This window comes from Brienomyrus brachyistius, chromosome 14 (assembly GCF_023856365.1).
Source record: "Brienomyrus brachyistius isolate T26 chromosome 14, BBRACH_0.4, whole genome shotgun sequence".
Taxonomy (NCBI): Eukaryota; Metazoa; Chordata; class Actinopteri; order Osteoglossiformes; family Mormyridae; genus Brienomyrus; species Brienomyrus brachyistius.
The window spans coordinates 23,178,522-23,200,196 of NC_064546.1; the positions used below are offsets into that span (position 1 = coordinate 23,178,522).

The 21,675-nt window shown below is 50.7% G+C and overlaps 1 protein-coding gene across 3 annotated transcripts in view; it reads left to right on the forward strand.

The window, feature by feature from the left end:
• The window catches only part of daam2 (dishevelled associated activator of morphogenesis 2), a 67,654-nt gene that overhangs the window by 26,650 nt on the left and 19,329 nt on the right, over nt 1-21,675 (forward strand). For all 3 annotated transcript variants that reach the window (XM_048974437.1, XM_048974439.1, XM_048974438.1), the window contains exons 2-5: nt 3,052-3,291; nt 10,262-10,351; nt 14,610-14,684; nt 16,562-16,656. In XM_048974437.1, coding sequence (XP_048830394.1) covers nt 3,124-3,291; nt 10,262-10,351; nt 14,610-14,684; nt 16,562-16,656 — 428 coding nt within the window. In that variant the 5' untranslated portion in view covers nt 3,052-3,123. The remainder of the gene's footprint in view (nt 1-3,051; nt 3,292-10,261; nt 10,352-14,609; nt 14,685-16,561; nt 16,657-21,675) is intronic.

Below are 21,675 nucleotides of genomic sequence, written 5' to 3' on the forward strand. Positions count from 1 at the left end.
GTCAGATCCCCGTCTTACAGCACTAAAACCCCACGGCTAGAGCAGGAAGATAAGGGAGGAGGAGGCAGCCTGGGGAAGAAAGGGAGAGAGAGAGGAGATGGTGAAGGAGAGAGAGTGAGAGAGAGAGGTAGAGGACAGGTGAGAGAGATAGTGAAAAGGAGTGAAAGAGAGAGAGAGAGAGAGGAGATGGCGAGGGAGAGAGGAGATGGAGCTTGAACCCCCCACCCCCCCTCTCTGACCTACTTCTCAGTGGTGCAGATGAGCAGATCAGGTAGGGGGCTGAATTAGAGGCGACATCTTCGCTTTGATGGTGTGATCAGGGTGCAGCCACAGCCTCCCGGAAATGCCCGTGACGACGTGCGCCTGGGGCTGGCTCGCTCCAGGAGCAATCCCACTTCCGGGAATGTCGCTGACTGGGAATGTGACATGGAGCACTGGGGATCACAAAGTGGGCTTTGAATGGAAGGGGAGATATTAGAGACTTGGGTGCCCTGTCACTCAAACCAAGGTCTATTCATATTAATGAGAAGTGGGTGGGTCAAAAGGGCCGTAATACATCCAAACAGTGCCACGAGCCGGGCCGTGAAGGTGCTAACTGCAGCAGAACACCGGTACAATAATGACAGTGGTGTATTTCGGAGTAGCCGGCACATGGAATCATGTTAAGAACTTATATAGCGTGGCTGTTGTGTAAACAGCACATGAGAGGAGGTAGATGCTAGCCTGCAGCAGCGGGCCACACGTGCAGAGGCAGGCAGCTGAGGTCACATGGGCCTGGGTCAGTATAAACACTGCCGGCCTGCACCTCTGCACCCGGGGCTTACTAGTGACCTCTGATCTCGACGTTTGTTCCCCGCGTTTGTGAATTTATTTAACTTCCTCCTGGTCATGTCCACCATCATGGCCGGAATGGATCAACGTCAATGGCTGTCCGCTGGGCCGTTTACTGGTATGAAACGGGAACTACATGAGAGCGGCTCGACCCTAATTGTGCCTACAAGCGGGGTCTCATCCCAAAGCTAGAAAACAAACACGTTCATATAAAACTCCAGGAACTTGTGGGATGTCAGCATGTTTGGTCTCTTCCTGACTTTTGATTTGAGGTTTATGGATTAGTGATGTAGAATAAGTCGGTGGCAAATTCCCAAATGCACAGCCAGGCATGTCACACGTGTGTTCAGTAAGCATTCCAGAGTCCGGCACCCCGACCCAGACGGCAGACTGGTTCTGTATCGATTGGACCTCCAGCCAGCTCCCAGTGTTTCCTCCGCTTCATCAGTGGTGAGAAGCGGACAGGATGATGGGCCGGACCGGAGGCCTGGCCCAGGCAGCTGAGAGCTGACGGCTCTGGGTTTTGGCAGCTGATTTTATGAATCCACGGATGCAGGCTGGGGGGGCCTTTTCACTGTCCCTCAGTGTGCAGCTGACCTAGAGACTGCAAAGCTCTCAGCAGAGCAGAGCAGGCAGATGGCGGTGGACGCCTCACTGTAAAAGCGTAAATCAGAAGGACCACTTCAAAAACACAGGAAGCATGGACTGTAATGGGACCGCCGGTCCAAACCGTATGTGAAACCAGCCTTAAATCAGCCCTGTGATCCTCAGCGGCGCACAGAAGCGGGCCGGCGTGAATCAAGCCAAACCCCGCTTTCACAAGTGAGCCGGATCTGGACCGGACACACGCTGACGTGCCAACAGCCTGGCGAGGTGACGGGGGCTGCTGAAGAGCGGCTGCACTCTGGACCCAGACCGTTTTGGAACGGGACACAATTTAAAAAAAATAAAATGCGCTGGAACAATGCTGGCAGGGCGCCGGGCCGACGTGCCACCGGACGGCGATAATGAAGAGATCTGTCACCTCTGTCACCAGCGCCGAGGTCCTGTCAGCGCCGGGGATCCACACACATGCTCAGAATCCGCCGGTCCTTAACACACAGACACAGCCTTAGACAAACACCGGGGAGGACAGTAACAAAGCAAAGCACCATTTCATAAGGGTGCGGTGGGGGTGAGATATAAACCCGAAATAGTATCAGCACTGAGAACCCACTGTGAGGGAGGGGGCTGGACTGGGGGTGGAGGAGTAAGAGCCAAAGCAGGATCACCCCCCCCCACACACACACACAGAGCGTGGAAATTGTATGGGCTGTGGCAGTTAACGATCCACTCCAACTGGTTCCAAAAAACCAGTAACATGAATGACAGCCATAGGGGCTTCTACTGCATTGTTTGTTTGGGTCTCTGAGCCCCCGCAGGGTGGGGGCAGGGTGCTGTTGGGGGGGCTGCGTGCTATGGCTCATGCGCGGGGCTGCCTCACACTCTGGCCCCAAACAGTGCAGCCTTTCAAAAGAAGCCCTCGCAGGCTGCATGCAAAGCGGGGCTGTGGCCCCCGGATGGCGCTGCCTGTGGGCGGTACCACACACCCAAGCCGGTGCCGGCTGACACGCCGACCAAGGACAAGCTGAGCTGGATTCAGTGCAGTGACCCCCACTCCCACCCCCGGTTCTCTTTCACTGGCATCCAAAAAAGAAAGCATCAATGGCCAGTCGCCGAGGACGATGATTTCATCCTGGGAGGCTTTATTCAGTGCTCACAGCGTATCTCCTAATTACAGAGCTGCGGAGGTCTCCGTGCGGAGCGAGGGTGGCGGGTTTAGGCTCTACAAAGTCCACTTCTATGCCATGCGCACAGGGAGTGTGCAAACAAGCAGACAGGCTGGGGGGAGAGGGGGTCAGCCTCTGCTGGTTACTTCATCTGGCAAAATGAAAGATTCCCTTTTTCGCCAGGAGCCATTTGTGGCAAAGCTGGGGAGAGACATGAGTCAGTCGTGTTGGAAAGCTGGCCGGGTCCTGGAGAAGGGCTCCGTGGCCCCGCCCTGCCAGCCAGGCGTTCGAGTCAGGGACTGGATGGCAGATCCTGGCCCTCATCCCGCCATACGGATCAGAACTACGGGAATGAGACCAGGAGGCATAAGGAGAATGATCATCCTCATTCAAATAATCCTTATATCATTCTAATTACCAAACCCTTCTTTTTCTATCTCCCTTTCTGCAGATCATGTGCCCTAGATAGCAGGCCTGTGGCCCCTCCCCCATCCCCACCCCCCCGCGCCCCCTTCCGTAGAGGATGCCCCCCCGGAAGAGGACGCGCCCCACTCTGGGGTTCCTGTGCTGCTTCGGTAGCAGCGAGCCCCCCGAGATCAACCTGAAGGACAGCGTGCCTCTGCAGCTGCTGGAGTTCAGCGCCCCCATGCCCCCGGCGGAGGAACTACATGCGCGCTTCTCCGAACTGGTGGTGAGTGGACCGGTGGCGCCGTCGCAGTGCGTTTGCACTGCAAGGTTCCCGTTATCGGCACTGGCACCTCATAACTCATGTCACCGGCATCTATTCCGGGCCTGTCTGCTGCCCCCTGCACCAAAAGATCGTGAGAACTCTAACGTAGAGTCTATGGCCAGCTAATTAGTGCCTGATTTATGACTAATTATTCCTAGGGAAAAAAAAGCAATCAGAAATGCTGTTTCTTCCTGACGATTTCTGCCGTAGGAGAAAAATAAGCAGACATAAGAGAATCCATTCTTGGAGCGGGAACAGAATGGATGCATGCATTTCTGGAATGTTCTTCCTTTTAATGGGAAGCAGTCCACAGTAAATAGGCTCTGAGCGTGCTTCGTTAGCCTTGTCCCAGATGGTAATGAACTAGCATCCTAACGATCCAAGACCTTTCCTGGGATCCACAGTGCCCTCTGCTGACACCCTCAAATCTGTTTTGGCCTGTACCCAGTTATGATGTGGCATGCAGTGACTGGGGGGACCAGAAGACTCTCCCTCTAAATTTTCATGACTCAACGACACACCATCAATGTTTTGAGGGTCAGTATATAGCAATAGCCAAGGTTGGACCAATGTCCAGAAGCACATGGTATGACAACTGGTCAGACTGGAAATGGTCAGACTGGAACTGTTTTTATTGCCCTGATGAAGGTTCTCCAAAACAGAAGCGTGCTGAGAGATCACATGACACTTATGCCAGGTGAAATGTACAGTATTCAATGAGGAATGACCTGAAATGACCCAGACTTGATCTTACTAATACTCTGCAAGTCAGTTAGACCACAGACCTCATCATTAATCATAACCCCAACCACCAAATCACGCGAAGACTGGGCCCTTACATACAGAGGACCTGGCCTGGTCCTTTACTCGCTAAAACTTATGTTCCAATTAAAGGAGAATTTTGATTTGGGTCTTTTTCATTTGTGGAGCTGCATTTGTGTTTGGGTGCTTTAGTGGAAAAAGATCATGCGAGAAATGGAATAGGAGCTAAAATAGAACTTACCCCGCATATGGGAACGCTTAGCCAAATCACAGCAGCCTCATGGTCGAGGAAACAAACGACTCGGAGCTTATTTATGGTAAATATCTTGGCCTAAGTGGAGTCTGACAGAAATATTAAGACAGGCAGGCCACATCCAAAACAATGAAATGGCTTCAATGCCAGGCTCTCCAAGCTAGACCTGGAAATTAGCCTGTGTGCTTAGGCTTGTATTTGACGCAGTGCGTCTTAGGAACGCCTGACGGCGAGTGCAAGTATATTTCTGAGCGAGGCCATTCTCCTGTTTCGTTTCGTGTTAACAGTAAACCAGATTATTGCAGATGTGGTTCGTCTTTATTGCAATAATATAACTTCTGCAAGGCCTTGATAATAAACGACGGATCCGGAGCGTGCCACGCAATAAAACCGCCTTTTCTCAACTTCTGGAAGTCGTTACCCTCAACTCCACCAGCAGGGCGTCGTGATACGCTGCCCCGTCACTGAGGGTTAGGGTTAGGCACGCAGGTCAGTTATGGTTGCTGACACCGTTCATTTCCTTTTTGCCCATTCCGATTTTGCTTCAGCGGCCATATGAACACGCGTGACATCACCGAAGGTCGCATATCCTCATGACTGAATTCGGCGATGTCACGAGGCTAGGAGATGTGACCTGTTTAGAGTCTGCAATTCGTGGAAACCACAAGGCCCGCGATGGTCGGCAACCCCCACAGAAGTCAAAACAATACATGGAAGATCCCTCCCACATACGATTAGGAGGACGCCAGTCCCACGTGTAATCATCATCCAGCCACATCGGTAATTACTGTTTGTTTGTGGAAGACGTTGTTGCTCAGGCTGGTTGTCAATGCATGCTTTGCAGCATCTCCTTAGTGTCGGTCAAACAAACAGGGAACAAATTAGATGAGGAAAGTCTGAATTTATGGCTAAGCGTTACCAGTAGACATAAAATTGGTTCACCTTGTCCGATGAGCTCCAAGTAAATTCAGGCACCAATGGGAAGGAATTTGGCAGGGATGCAGGAATACGCACGTTACTATGACGACCATCCCGGGGATGGAGCTGGAAATCCTTGACGGGAGTCTGTATCCCTTGTGGTAGTGGCTGTAGCAATGGTGGCAGGAGTAACTCCAACCTCCGCAGCCCACGTGCAGGAGGTTCCTTGGTGCGGTTGGCTGGAACACGGAACGATTCCCGGTTAACCTGGAAACGATTAAGCGTCCTGACCAATTTCCTCATGAGTAAGAGAGCCCATGTCACGAGCCTTAATGGGCATAATTAATCACGATTGCCACGATGCGTTTCAGATATGGGATGTGGGGTCATCGCTATAGCTCGGATGCTTCTCACACAAATGTGCAATCAGTTATGGAAGCTGTGGCAAATTCTGTCTGCTTGTAACACATTTCAAAAGGCAATTCTTCTTATTGATTAGTTTTTTGTTTATTTCGATGTATGGTCCATGTGGTGACATGTGGGCCATGCAGTGGTAGAAATATAGTTTTGTTTATCCGACGGCTCCTCTTTCCAGAGCAGTGACGTTTTATAACCAGACGTAATGAGTCGCACATTTGTGTGCTTGGAAACCAGAGGAGAATATGCAGTGGGAACAGATACGGGGGTAGCAGAGGACTCATAGGTGACAGAGAGAGGGGTTAGGGAGGTTCTACTTGGAGTCCTGGATTGGTGCCTCCCTGTAGGTTCCAGTGCGGTCCCCAGTCTGCGAAACCTGACTCACAATCCGCCACGGGGTGCGAAGGTCTCGGGAGGGTAGGGGGCCATGGGGAGATGAATCAGAGCAGAGCAGTTGGAGCAGAAGAATAGAGAAAAACGGTGTTATTTACCAGGCTAACAAAGGCCTTTGGTCAGACTGCAGAACCTCCATGCATGGCAATTAGGTTAAAGTGAAGCTGACACCGAATGGGAGAATACTGGGGTGTAAGAACGCAGAGGCAGACGTGCGGATCGCGCAGACGTAGGGGTCTGTGCCGGTGCAGACGTGGGGATCGCACAGACGTAGGGGTCTGTGCCGGTGCAGACGTGGGGATCGCGCAGACGCAGGGGTCCGTGCCGGTGCAGACGCGGGCATCGCGCAGACGCAGGGGTCCGTGCCGGTGCAGACGCGGGCATCGCGCAGACGCAGGGGTCCGTGCCGGTGCAGACGTGGGGATCGCGCAGACGCAGGGGTCCGTGCCGGTGCAGACGTGGGGATCGCGCAGACGCAGGGGTCCGTGCCGGTGCATCTCTGCTAGAGAGTGGCCATACCTGCCAGGAGTAAGGTCATCTTAGGAAGGACCGCCATGACGTCTGCCAGCACCTCGGATCATCTGCTTTAGTGTCTTGTGCTCCTGTGTGTGGGGGGGTGCATTTAAAACGCAACAGGCTATTTCTCCACAGCAAATGGATCAGGACTCAGTGGGCAGGAGAACATTGGTGGGGATGTCTGTGCAACCACTGGGTCCCACAGCTGACAGAGGACCGCACATATCTGGCTGGTCTCATCTCACAGATTCAGACAGGCTGAATCCTGCAGCCTGCAGCAAACCACAGGGGCTAGGCACCAGTCTTAGGCATTATGTCTCCTGGGGTCGGCATGGCCTGCTGGAGAAATGACAGGCCGCAATATTCGCTCTTACCACCAAGATGGAGCTAGAGCTGGCCAAGACCCGAGGCAAAACAAATTCCCATTCAGCTGAATTTTATAATGCCGAAGCGATTCAGGTTGTGCAGCTATCCACAACAGCCTTCTGGCTGCCTTTCAGGTTCCTTAGCCTCTATGTTAACTTCTCCTGTAATTAAATAAACTCTTTTTATTTCATTTATTTTTATAACATGCTCTCCCTGCCCCACAGCGGGACGTTATAATAGTTCAGAGCGAACCCACTGAAAACTAAACTTGTATTGTAAGGCTCCACAAGTGCTCTTTCCTGCCCCAGTACAACTGGAGTCAAGGAAAGTCTTCCGGTCTTGCGGTGCGGAGCCTGGGTGGGTCTCGTGTTTCCCCAAACTGGGCGGCTCGCTCGGAAGGCTTCCCATGGAACATGCCAGCTGCACGGCCGCGCTTCGCAGTGTCGGCACGGAAACGCTTAATGTAACACCAGAGACTCATCATTTTCCACCGGCCTGCCCAGGGGGCTTGTGTGGCCAGGGGAAGGGGGGGTGCGTTTTTCCTCCTCGTCCTCAACCAGCACCTGGATACCCGCTGACTTCCCACCCCTCCCTTCCTGCCGAATCTCCTGATCCAGCCCTGATGCCCGCCAAGACTCCGCCAAGGCCAAACTCTGACCCCCCTCCCGCGTGTGACACATCCCGAGAGCCGCCCCGCTCTGGGACATTCGGCGCCGTGCCGCGGTGGAGCCCCACCCCACTGCCCAAACAGCGCAACTGGAAAATAACCAGCGGCTTAACGAACACCGTGTCCTGACATGCCCCCTGGAGTGCGTGTCTTCTTACATCCCGCCGCCGTGGTCCCAGCCGACCCAGGAAGCGTGCACTTTCACAGCTGTGCATTTCACCGCTGCTTATGTGCCGAGATACTTCACTGGAATTCATTCAAGTTTGAGGTTAAGACTATGCCCCTTTTTCAACAGAATAGGTCCATTGTCCTCTCCCGTGGTTTGGACCTGTGACCCTTAGGACCGTCTCCCTTGACTGCTTTGCTTGCTCCCCTAGAACTTGGGTCCTCTGGAGGCATTACGGATGTATCTGTGGCTCCACCGAAGGTCCCTGTGATACCTGTGCTGCCCACCCCGCCCACTTGGTCCCAGATGTCCATATATAGCCTCTACAAGTTTCCTGCTGTGCCCTCGGGACCTCATATGACTTCCTTCCATTTCTGCTAGTTTGTGCTTCCTGCAGGTCCACACCCCCGTTTCCCCTCTCCCTTCCTGAACGAGCCAGACCCCCAGGTTACTCACACACACACACACACACACACACCTGGCAGTGGGTCACTCATTCACACAGGGTCGCAGCCGTGAAGCCGCCCTTCTCACATCCGTACAAGACCGGGGCTCCCTTAGACAAGCCCTTTCCTTCCCTTCAACCCTTCATGCCTTCATGTTACGCAAACTTACACTTCTAAAGCTCCCGCATTTGCCGTTTGCTGCATTGCCATCCCTACAATCATATCAGATCTCCTGGCTTAGATGGCATCTGAAACATTTCCCTGCCTCCCATCCTAGTTGACCGTGGCTCTGCCAATTTCATCCAGCCAATTTTAGGAGGCTAATGCCAACAGAGACACTTTTGTACAGTTCGTAACCACACATGCAAGCTGCATATATCAACAGGACGACATGTGATCATTGTCTCGTCTGAACTGTATCTCCATCTACTGCATTCAAGAGAGCCACTGACAAGCAGAGACAAAATTCCTCAGTGTGGATAATGAACCGGATTCTGGTGTATACGTCCTGCACGCTGACAGTCCATCTGGAAGCCATTTGTGATCTACTTCCTTCTAAGCAGGTAGTTCACCTGTAGTCTTCCTATAGAAGTCTTCTGGTGGACACCTTAGCCAGAGACCTCTGCAGACCCACCTTAGCTCTCACAGCCCTGTCTGCAAACATCTCACTTGTACTTGACCTGAATCCTCACAGCAATCGTCCAGCTGCGTGAGCCCTCACGCAGATTAAAAACTCATTGACAGGCGATGCCGTGCCCGGTGTTGCATTTCAGTATGATGTGTGATGATTCACCCATCAGGACGGAGGGGGTATTTGCTGCCTTTGTTTAGCTTAAAGACCCTCCCCGGCTCGCTTGTCTGTTCCTATCGCGTGATTGTTTTTTTTCCCCCTTTCAGAAACATGCAGGCCAAATTAACGTCAGGCCTTCCACTGTACATCTGTTTTTCATCCCTGCGTAGCAGGTGTATCAATATTGATTTTAGTTTATGTGAATTCCACGGAGCGGCCACAGCGCTTGTGGTCACTTGGCGTGGGCAGGCGGGATGCTCTGTGAGCCGCAAAGTCACGCTCCCGTCGGTTGACTAAGGAGGGGGGCCCAGGCATTCGGAGCACATGCCCTATGCCCTTGTCACTGGCCCAGAACGGAATCATAGCCATGACCCAAAATCTGATGTCTAATCCACTCTGGAGATTATGATCGGAACACTGTTTTTAATATTTCTTGGTTCTGGGCGGGGAAAGGCATGGGGAGTTCACTGATTACCGAACCGAGGGAACGTTTCGGCGCTAAACATCACACTAAGAAGCAGTGAAGCCTCCAGATCACTGCATTCCGCTACAGAGGCTTTCATTACGGGGAACACGACTCGGCGGAAACGGAGGGGCCGTCTTTCACTGGCGTGCCAGTCAGACGGGCTGGGGCTTAGCTACAAGCTTCAAATGAAACACAGAACTCCAGGTCCCGCATGCTCTGCTCCACCTGGCTCTGGTTCAGCCCAGCAGCAGATGTTGAGATTCACATTACTGCTCTTGGGGGGGGGGGGGGGGGGGGGGGGTCTGTCTACAGAAAGCCAGTCGATTCATGCTCCCTCAAACCCCCTCAGTAGCCTGCAGCTACCATGGAGCGTCTGCCACATGTACAGGTCAGGTGACAGTGACGTCTGTATGTCTCCATTCCCCAGCCACCCCGGGAGCCTCTGGTCCAGTTAAGCTTCAGCGTTTAATGGAAGTGTAAAGTCAGGGGATAATGCCTTTGGAGTCTCAGTGGCTCAAGAGTGGGGGGGCTTCTCTCAAGTTTTCCAGTGACCCCCGGCGTCTGAAAAGCTCAGTCGCCATGGCAATAAGTCAAATGGCCTGTTTGGCTGTCGCCCATCCTGGATGTGTTCATGGCCTAGTGTGTGGAGTGAGTTTCATCCCACCTCTGCCCATCCTAAGTCTCCATGAAGTTTCTCACTTCATCCTTCCACAAAACGTTGTGTCTTTTGGACCTGCTGTGTGACTGAGCCTGTGTCCGGCTGCATTTCAGGATGAATTAGACCTGACAGACCGGAACCGGGAGGCCATGTTCGCTCTGCCGGCCGAGAAAAAATGGCAGATCTACTGCAGCAAGAAGAAGGTACGTACCCTGCACCTCGCCCACTCGCATAAGCTCCCAGTGCGTCTTACGTCACATATTATCTACAGCCAATCCACATCCTGTATGTTCTCGGCATTAGCAACAGTCGCTACAAGTTTCCTTAGCGACGACCTTGTTCGGCGGTGCACCTCGCCCATTGGCGCGTTCTCCATGCATGCTCAGTATAAACAGTGAAATAAAACCTTGGCGAATGGCTTCGGAAGTGGTGTTTGCGTTAGAAGGTCTCGCCGGAGTTCCTTAGATATAGCGGGGAAACAATGAGAGTTTGTTTGGACTGAGGTGACGGATGTATACATTACACCAGCCTCGGTGTTCAGGCTCCACAATCCACAATGAGGGAACAGGGAACCTGAATGGGTGATGAATTTGCTTTATGAACATTCGGTTATGAACTCTGGGGCTCCCTGTATGTGTCTCTCTGGTCTCAGCTTGTCCGGTCCCCCACGCATTGATCACTGGGAATGATTTTGTCTCTGTGTGGCAGATTCACCTTGTACGTTTTACTGTACAACATTAGATCCAATCCCACGTTAGAGATGAGCAGCCCACCCATGGTTGTACTTGCAGGACGGCCTTGCTACTCAGTAAGGGAGCTGAGTAGTTATGATCGTAGAGACTGACACTGCACCCTTCCCCCAGTGAGCCCCCAGTCCATGCCTGTCGTATCAGTTCTACACAGTATGGATGTGGCATAGTTTCAGAAACAGGAACCTCTAAACGAAAAACTGGAAAAAAAGAAGAGAACCATTCCGCTCCTGTCTTTTTGGATTCCTTCGCCGAACCGTCATGCTCGCAGAATAATAGGGAACAGATTTAAAACAGTCTGGATAGGTAGCCAACATTCCGCATAAAGCCGCTCCTCCGTGGCTGAAACATCCCGTCGCCGAATTTACGGCGTGTGCGAGAGCACTGCAGCACTGCAGCCACCCTTACCTGAGGCAGTGGGGGGATCCGCGTATCACCCTGCAGGTGTGACATCAGACTTGTACCTGTGATTAGAGGATGAAAATAATTGTCACTTTACCTCCAGGAATTGTGGGACTAACAGTGCCAGACAGGGAGCCCAGAGTCACTAAACCTTTTGACTGTGAGACTGTCATATTCACACGCCATCAAACAGACACCTCACAGGGCTTCCTAATCTATTGGGCAGGTGCCCTATAACAGCCCATAGTCTCAATTATGCAGCGAATGCTTTTGTCCAAAGTGATGTACATTACAAACGTACGGCCAGTGTGTTAACTAGGCATAAGTACAGCTAGGCTGAGCCGCCAGTGAACACCCAGGTACAAGCTTTAGTGTAAGCAGCATCGGAGCAGGAGCTACAGAACGTCTTACAAACAAAGCAATAACCTAATAAAGCCACTATTCTTACTGACATTGACGAAAACACTTGGCATTTGCCTCAAACCTCGAGGGCACGTGACCTGAGAGGCCGGCCCTTCTGATGACAAGGTCCCGTGTCATTTTGGTTGCCCCAAAGCGGGGGCTGCGCGCTCGGCCCAGTCCCGGAGCGGCCTTGGGAAGAATCGGGTAAGCCGCTCGGCCAAGCCTTCGACATCTCCGGCGCAGAGTTAGATTCCTCGCCTTGCCGGTCACCGCTTCCCTCCCCGGGTAATTTAAGTCGCGGCCGCAGGTTGCAAATGCTACAGGAGTTGAAGAGACATGGGAGGCAGAGGCTGCCAGAAAGAACGTTCTGGAAGGCTTGCCCTGTTTCCTGACTGCCCGAGGTCTCATCTTGCTAAGGCAGTGACTTCTCTGCCTAGCGTTTTGTGTTATTCTAGTTTTTAGTTTTACTTGCGGCTCCCAGAACTCTACCCAGCATGCAGGGTGACTTTAATGTCTGTGAACAGAAGACGCTGTTTATAGCAGCTTATATAGTCCCTGCCAGCCTTACAGCACAGATATGAAGGCACAAAAAGCTCAATAGCACTGACTTAACCCTGAGGTGTACAGCACCCTTCCAATTGTACCAGGCTAATTAAAATTGCAGCCTTTCCTACTAAACCAGCCGGCGATCATTTTAAACGGGTACAGTAAACGTTTCATGTGGTGCAACATTTTCAAAGTGCACCATCAATAAATAAGGGGTCACAGAATGACCCCCAGATGATGCTTACTGACAAAGGGGAGGCGGGGGGGGGGGGGGGGGGGGGTAAAGCCAGAGAGAAAGCCAAACACAGCACATATTAGTCTGTGCGATTTAATTCCAGCCTTGTAGTAGTTAGTACATTTACATTTATAGCAGATGCTTGAATCCAAAGCATGTACAATTTTGAGAGAAAGCAGGATCAGACAGTCCCTGGTCTGGTTGGGGGGGGGGGGTTACGTAAAGGCCAAATTGCTCTGCAGATCCTGGGATTTGTGACCTTCTGATCACAGATCAGTTCCCTAACACCCCGAGCCACACGCCTCTCCCGTCGTGTGAGTTTTGAATTAAAATAAGCACAGATTTTTACAGAGGAATGTTTTCATGCTGATGTGGTTCCGGATGAGAGGCGGCTGGCCACCATTTAGAGAGAGACGTGATGCAGGTCATTCGGTTTCACGAATATCATCGTGCTGCCGTGCTCATCACACCGCCCACCCGCTCAGCACAACTGAGAAAACATTACAGCGATAATCCCAATACTGTAAATACGCAAAGCACACACGTGCACACACACACACACACACACACACACACACACACACACACACACGCGCACACACACGCGCACACACACACACACACACAGACAGACAGACACACACACACACACACACACACACACACACGCGCACACACACGCGCACACACACACACACACACAGACAGACAGACACACACACAGACACACACACAGACACACACAAAAATGACAAGTATTCCATGGAGAAAATTGACATTTTCCATCAAAAAAATGTTTTCCAGCTCTCCAACGGGCCTGTAAACCCACAAAAACAAAAAACAGAAATTCAATAGTCCTAGATAATCTCTGTCCAAAACTGCCTTTGCATACTTTGACAAGCTTGGCCTGTGAATCTCTGTTCCTGGACACCAGAAACGAGTGGAAATGCACTTCAGACGTGTTATTGAAGACCAGGCCACTGCTGCAGCTATTCACCCTTGCCTGGGGGGGGGGGGGGGTTATTAAAATGCCTCCACAATTGAATTGTCTGCATTCCTGCATTTGACCCAGATTTTAAACAGTGCTTCTGTGCCATGAGCCATGCCTGTCCTTGGCACAAGGGCAGTGTCTGTGCGCATGTCAACATGGGTCACCAACACAGTGTTGGGGAACCACACTGAACTTGGCCCCAAGTGGGTGAATGAACACCAGATACCTGCTAAAACTGCAGATTTGTTCAGCTGCAAATCAGTCTTTTACCATGACTGCCAACAGAATGAACAGCAATAATAAAATAACAATGATGATGGTGATGGTGGTGGTGATGATGATGGTGGTGGTGGTGATGGTGGTGGTGATGATGATGGTGGTGGTGATGATGATGATGGTGGTGGTGATAACGATGATGATGGTGGTGGTAACGATGATGATGGTGGTGGTGATGATGATGATGGTGGTAATGATGGTGGTAATGATGATGATGGTGATGGTGATGATGGTGGTGATAACGATGGTGTGGTGGTGGTGATGATGATGATGGTGGTGGTGATGATGATGGTGGTAATGATGGTGGTAATGATGATGATGGTGATGGTGATGATGGTGGTGATAACGATGGTGTGGTGGTGATGATGATGATGATGGTGGTGGTGATGATGATGATGGTGGTAATGATGATGATGGTGATGGTGATGATGGTGGTGATAACGATGGTGTGGTGGTGATGATGATGGTGATGGTGGTAATGATGATGATGATGATGGTGGTAATGATGATGATGATGATGATGATGATGATGGTGGTGGTGGTGATGATGATGGTGGTGGTGATGATGATGATGATGGTGATGATGATGGTGGTGGTGGTGTAATGGACGATATAGGCACATTCCTCAGTCCAGGATCTTGCTGTCACCGTCATTCCTATCACTTGGGAACTTGCTTCCATCTCACAGCTGACATCATCTATTCAATCTGGCATGAAGACTTATAGCTGTCAACTAATCTTAAGACCACATGTAAAAAATATGGGGATAAAGATAAGGGTCTATTCATCAGCAAGCCTGAAGTTTGCATGAACATGCTAACACGCTACGGTCTCTCTCTCTCTTACTGTTTATGGCCCAGGAACAAGAGGACCCCAACAAGCTGGCTACCAGCTGGCCCGACTACTACATCGACCGCATTAACTCCATGGCTGCAGTGAGTATCTCTCCCCCCCCCCCACCGCACCCCACCCCCCTTCACACCGCATACATTCCTGCCTGCAGTTAGACACTCACACCCCTGGCTGACGACAAGTGGTCATTAATCTCTCAATAGCCTCACGGTGTCAGGCATCAGAAAAATGCTAAGCGATACAGAAGTATGTAATCAGCCACAATAAAACGTCGGCCATGCCCTCCCTAGCACATCAAACATATGCTTAAAAATGTTGTAGAGTTACTCTGCTGATGGCAGGGCAGTGAGGGTGCCGTGCACCAGCAGGTCATCTTCACGGGGTCCAAAGAGGAGCACCAAAAGAGTTGAGAAGAAACAAGTATCAGACAACATGATACGCTTCAGCAGATCACCAGCCAGTGCCATGAAGTTCCAGTTCTACGTTGCCGCTATTTGATGTCACTTTCTGGCTACAGGGCAAAGGTCCTCTATTAGCAGAAAATGTCGTTAGAGTTGTGGAATACAGGTCAGGCATGTCCTGGAAAGAGGACAGCAAAAGAGTAACAGGGCACTGTGTTTCTGTTACGCTACATTAGTTCATTTGTTTTTCCTAGTTGACATTACTAATCCGGAGAAACCTACACTGCCTGCTGTGCATGCAGCTGTTTTTGTTTATTAGTGCGGGCCGGATAGCATAACGTACCTGGCGTGCCTAGAACTGGAACCTGGGACCCAGTGATCTTGTGACCAGTGTGGTACCCGCAGTATGACCCCCCATGGGCAATGCGAGCCTTGGCCTAATGCTGCAACCCTGACATTAAAATAATCTTCAATCTCATTCGCTCAGAGCCAGGAGTGCGTAATACACAGCATATTACCTCGATAAACTCAGACAAGAGGAAAAATTCTTAGAACACAAGGTCAAATAAGGTGTTTTAATTATGTGTTTATTTCTGTACCCAAGGGGGCACAGCAATAAAATAAGAATGAAGGTCTTTATGCTGAGATGAGGAGCTGGAAGGTTTAGTGAGCCCTGCAACTCAGAGGAACTCAAAGCTTAGCTGAACTTAAGTCTGGAGGTGCTAAATATTAATATTGTCTGTCTAAAGTTCAGCAGTGAGTTTCTAATACAGTTTTAAAAAGAACAGATATACTCTCTCAGTTTTCCTCCCAAATCTCGCTTCTCTGGAAGAGCACAACGTGAATTAGTAGTGGATCTGACGGACGGTCACGATATCCGGGGTCAGATTTCAAGCCAAAAACCTTAACAGCAGAACTATTTCTCTTCACGACTTTCTTCATTTAGCAGGCTAACCCTGGCAGCCTTTCAGTTAATTTAGATTTTTTTTTTTTAAGTGTTTTAAATCAAACAAATATGCAATTGCGAATGGGTTTTATTGCACCCGTAAGGAAAACAGCAGAGATCCGTTTTAAGAGCTCAGTGTGGTGCAGCAGCCTCACTGGACATACAGAAGCTGGCGGAACAAAGGTTCAACACAAACTTCACAGAGACCATAATGTAGTGGGCGAGCTTTTAACGAGAGGGTAAATTGAGGTGGCATTCGTTGTAGTTAATATTTGAATAACCGTTCTGTTTAACACAAAATACAATTTTACAGGAAAATCTACCGTGAAAAGTGTCAGTATGTCTCTGCTAAAGAGATCTGACAGTTTGAGCGAAGGCAGCAACCGCAATGGAAATACAGACTGCATCTTGTCGATGGATATCGGTCTGACACACAGATGGGTGTCACAGATGTTGTGGCCTCTGTTTGCTGGGAAAGGCCCAACACTGACTATCACTAGGTCTGTGGTCTGGCTGGACAAGGCGTGCTTAGATATCAGGTCGACCAATGGCGTGCCAGTAACTCTAGCAGTTGGGATAAACTGTAAACGTGAACCATCCAAACATTTTACAGATGCAGACGCTGTTTGCCTTCGACGAGGAGGAGATGGCGATGAGGAACAAAGTCGTGGAGGACCTAAAGACGGCACTGCGCACACAGCCAATGAGGTATGGCTTGACACCTAAATGGCTTAATGAGCTATTCTCTTGAGCCAATGATGCATTGTTCTTTCAGGTGCTTGGCCAATGACATGGTTTCACTCACGGTGAAGTCTAAACAATGGAGCATCATTTCTCCTGTATCAAATGGTCAACTGGTCTTCAATATTTAGCTTTGCCTCATCGACAAGGCACATCTCTTATGCTGCACATTTGGTGCGCAGAGATTGTTGCTTAATCAGCCACAAATGTTACAAGCAGACCAAAAGCGCGTGCCAGTGTATTTATCTAGAGCATCGCTTTACAAACACATAATATCCAGACCACGCTCCCCCCAACTCGTCAACAGCCTTTGCACCTTTTTCAAATTTTTTAGCAATGTGGCTACCCTGCTAGGAAAAACTCAAGGCCCCAGACTTCAAAAGTCATGTGCCCAGGCAGGGATCGACTGCTGGTGTCTGTTCTTTGGTTGATCATGGGTAGGAAGTCATCCCAGGACTGGGCATTGGTCCACATGCCTGGCGGGACCACGCGGAGCAGCAGGGTACGGCCGGAACGGCCTGGCCCCTCCTTTGTAGATGAGCCATCTCCCACGAGGCAGAGCCGAGGTGGGGGGGTGTGATATTCTCACACTGAGCCAGCTCTGGCATCCTCACAATTCCCGATTAAAAGAGAAACACTTTCGCTTTTCTGTCGCGCCAGAATACAAGTGCAAGTTCCCTAACTGCAACAAGCAGGACGACAGCTGCGGGTCAAGAGCTCATCAGTCAGGAAACAATAACAGCGCTGTTCTTGGGGTGTGTATCTGTACGCCTGTCTCGGGGCGATAGATTCCCTCGGCCTATGGGCCCAGGACTGCGCTGCCACGTCGGGCTTGGCTGGGGCAGCAGCAACAGCAGGACTTGATCATTTTGTCGTGAGAGGATGGGGTTATGAAGAAGAGAGGCAACAGTCAAACGTCAGGGGTTATGAAGAGAAAAGGCAACAGTCAGACGGCAGGGGCTATGAAGAGAGGCAGTAATTATGTATCAGCCAGCTGCCCTCACATTTTCATTAGTGAAGACAAGGAGATGCTCAGAACAATGATTGGATATTTTCAGGCAGAAAACAACTGGGTAACAGTCACCTGGAACCTGACTAACCTCACCGGAGTAGAATACCTCAGTCTATTGGACATCCCAAAAGTATTGTGTTATGGTCCTTCAACCCATATAGTTACTTTGTAAAATAAGACTCCATGGGCTGCTCACAGATGGAAACCTGAACGTCTATAGACACATTCACAGCACCATGAAAGGATGAACGGTTGTTAATTTTGACTCAGAAAGCCTCAGAGAAATTCTCCCATGAAGTTCCAAGTCACTGATTCCAGTCTTACTGTAAGACATCCCACAGGCTTCAGCTCAGCATTAGAATATGACAGTTTGTAAACCCTGACTGAATAAACACAGTTTAGATTTGGGCTATTTGGAAACTGAGGCAGACAATGACCAGGCCTGTGCAAAGAACACAAATATCAGCATGTGTGGGATGTTTGAAGACCATATAAATTCTCACTGTCAGTAACTGGGAAATTAGTTGCAGTTTTCTCATTGCTGTCACCTTCCATGAAAGCGTTTATGTTTCAGTAGACTGGTGTCCAGACTTGAAATCAAATCACATGGCTTGTTTTTAGCCACTTCTAGAAAATACCTCAGAAGATTTATTTCACCCCATTAGCCACACAAAATTGCGCTCTCAAACAGAACCGAGATAATTGAGTTATACTAAAGAACACTTCCAAGACTGCCCTTTCACCGTGGACAGAACTCCCAAATATTTACAACTTTGCATACTCTCCCACGATGCGATTTAGCATCCGACGACAGCCAGGATGAAAGCTTGTCCAGCCCCCGTTGCTCAGATGTGTGGTAAACAGAGATTACTCTGTTTTACACTGACCTCGTGCAGCCCACATGCGTACATGTGCCACACCGCGATCACGGGAGTCTAGGTCTTCAATCCCTGGCGTACGTTAATATGGTAATCATGAGCATCTGATGACCTCAACCCCCCCCCCCCGTCATGGCATCTCATCTCCGGTCGTGTGTTTAATTAAGTGAACTACATGCATATATGAGCTGGAGAAGAAAGAAGAGTCTGGTCCTCATTAGATACCCGCCCCAGCCACTTTACAAACACAGCCTTAAGATTATAGTGCCAATTACAATGTATATCTGCCCACTCCCCTTACACTCATCGCTACACCCCTGCCTGCACTCCCAAGATCATTATCTAAGCTTTGACAAGCCCTGTAATCGCACTGCAGTGATTCCTTCCTTCCTGTGATCTTAGCCCTCATCACCAGGCCCAGTAACTGGCCCCTGATGAAGGTGGGCGGGAAGGGATCCACGCTAGCACTAGGCAACGATATAGAAGAGTTACTCGGGAGTGCCCCCCTGAAGCTGAACTTAAATGTCACTGTTACCATGGTTGGATAGTCCGCCCATCTATGGCAGATAGCTAAGGTTGAGTGAACCGTATTATGCAACAGGCACACATATTACACATGCATATGGGAAGCAGTCTGGTGGTTTAGGTCCAGAAAGCACTGCCACTCTGATTCGCTGGGGCTGCATGATGGTTTTCAGGCTATGGAAGGCTCTCTCTACGTCCCCGGTTAGTTCGAAGGAAAGCAAAGTTCAGACAGGGGCTAAGTAAGCAACACTCCGACACTCGGCTATCCGTCGGCCTCGGGGCCCTTTGAAAGCCTGTTGCGCGCCGACAAGCTCAAGCATCAACGTTTATTTTCCGACCTTCTGAAATGCGAGAGATGCGCATAAACTGACCAAAATCCAGAGATTTTACGAGATATTTGGCAGGAACCTAATATCATACATTTGGAGATTTTGGATGTGGGAGTGTTTACTCTTTGTTCTGTGTCAATACCCCCACGCTGGGGCAATCGGCACGGGCTGGGAGGGCGAGGGGGTTAGCATCTGAAAGTAGCGGGGGGGGAGAAAGAGAAACAGGAGAGGTAGCCACATCATGCTGCTCAAAGCCACAGCCGAAGTGGTTTGCATTGGAGGCAGTTTAAAGGGCACTGATACAGCCGTACTACTCCCCCCCATCCCTGTTCCTGCTGCAGGGGTGTAATTACAGACCGCTACCCCGTCTCAAGCAACAGAGCACTTGTAGGATAAGTAAGAATGGGGAAACAAAGGGCTGCCAATCAGGAGCAGGAATGTGTGTAGAGCTGCACATCAACACACACACTAGTGCATCTGTAGGGCTGGGTTTGACTTACCCTCATAAAATCCTCACTTTACTCCATCAGAACTGTCCTCAAACTGGGATTCCTGGTCCCCGTCCAGTCAATCCAGCAGTGCCGGAGATGTGAGCCAGGGAGCAGGGGAGTAAGGGAATTGAGCCGGCAGATATGGACGGCCACCAGTTGGCGCTGCGTTGCTGAGCTGCTCCCCTGGCCAAAGTTCACTCAGGAGCTGGCCGATCTCCCACCGGGCCAGATGTGTCCTGCTGGAGGCTGCTGCTGTATCGCATCACGCTCTACAACCGAACAGGGGGAAAAAAAAAAAACATGAAAACATGGAACCTCTCCTAGGCTTCTGATGGAAAATGAGTAGCGGCAGCAGCCGGGGGTTCTGGGAGCACCATGAACTCGTGCTGAAGGTCAAGGGTTAGTGTCAGGTCACCTTCACAACCAGCGTGGCCGATGGTGAGACCCAAGGCCTAAGACCTTGCAACTTCTCCCATTCCTGGACAATCAGTGGTGTCAGAAACGACAAGAGGAAGAAGTCGGTAACAGGCAGTGTGCTTTGGTTACTTTTCGGGGCCTGTTTCAGTACTCCCCCTCACACCCTTTGAAGACTGGTCCACACTCCTCCTCCTCCCCCTCTTCCCCACACAGTCGCCGGTGTGTGTCAGGCGCCCAGCCCTGTTCTCCATCACTCTAATATAATCTCGTCACTGCTGATCATTGTCAGCACCAGCTAAGCTGCCGTTTCAAAGAGCTGTGGGCCCCCCAGCCCAGTTCAGCCCCCAGTATCCTGCGGGGACCAACCAGTCCCAAATTTCCAAGCCGTGGCTCATTTTGTTCTCCCATTGTCTCTGTTTTTACTGGGATGTTTCTCTGGGCAGCACGAGTCCTTGGCCGCGTCCGAGAAACACTCAGCCCCTCCATTGTGTCCCAGCTCATATCGTATGCGGGTCTCCAGAGCGAGGGGCCTCCTCGGGTTCAGACGGTATGTGGGGGTGCGTCCAAACGGCGCTGAGCTGGAAGAGGAAGGTGAAATAGAGGGGAGCAGACGCTCGAGTCGGTCGGAATCTGTTTAGATCAATTCCCATGGTTGTCTCCAAAAAAAGAACGAAGGGAGGAGGGAGCGACTGGCCAGCGGTGCTTGTAATGGTTTGTTCTCAGTTCTGAGAACTTGTCAGCAATGAAAGTCCTTTATAGAGAATATGAACATATGGCGCCAGGGGAGCTAGGCCCAGTATTTGAGCAAGTGTGTATGTTAGAGTAGCAGGAGTGTCAGATAACCGGATCAGCCGACTCAGGCCTACTGAGGACTTTCCTCCAGTCAGACGCCGGCTGGCCAGCCGGGGTAACTCACCGTGCTCCCTCAGCTGTCCAGCTGCCAGTCGAATGGGACGGCTGAGCCTGTGCTCCTGCAAATGGGCCAAACATTCCTGGCTCTCTCTGAGGCCAGCTGAAGCTCCACGTGCTGAAAGGTGGAAGACCAGGAATAATCCAGCTTAATAGTGCCTGTAGAGACCGCTTAACCCCCGAGTTCATCTGTGGAGGTCTGAAAGCTCACCAGCAAGAGCTTATGTTCCAGAAGTCCAAGTCGAGAGTCCAAGCCAGGTGATGGCTTTGTTGAACATAAGGTTTCATGTTTACCGTCACGTCTGAAACACTGCTTTTGACAATAAAAACATACCAGAGTCACAGTAACACACGTAAACGTCAGTCTTATAGGTGACATAGGCAGCCGCCTAGGATACCACATTCTGAGGAGGAAAAGACCTTCC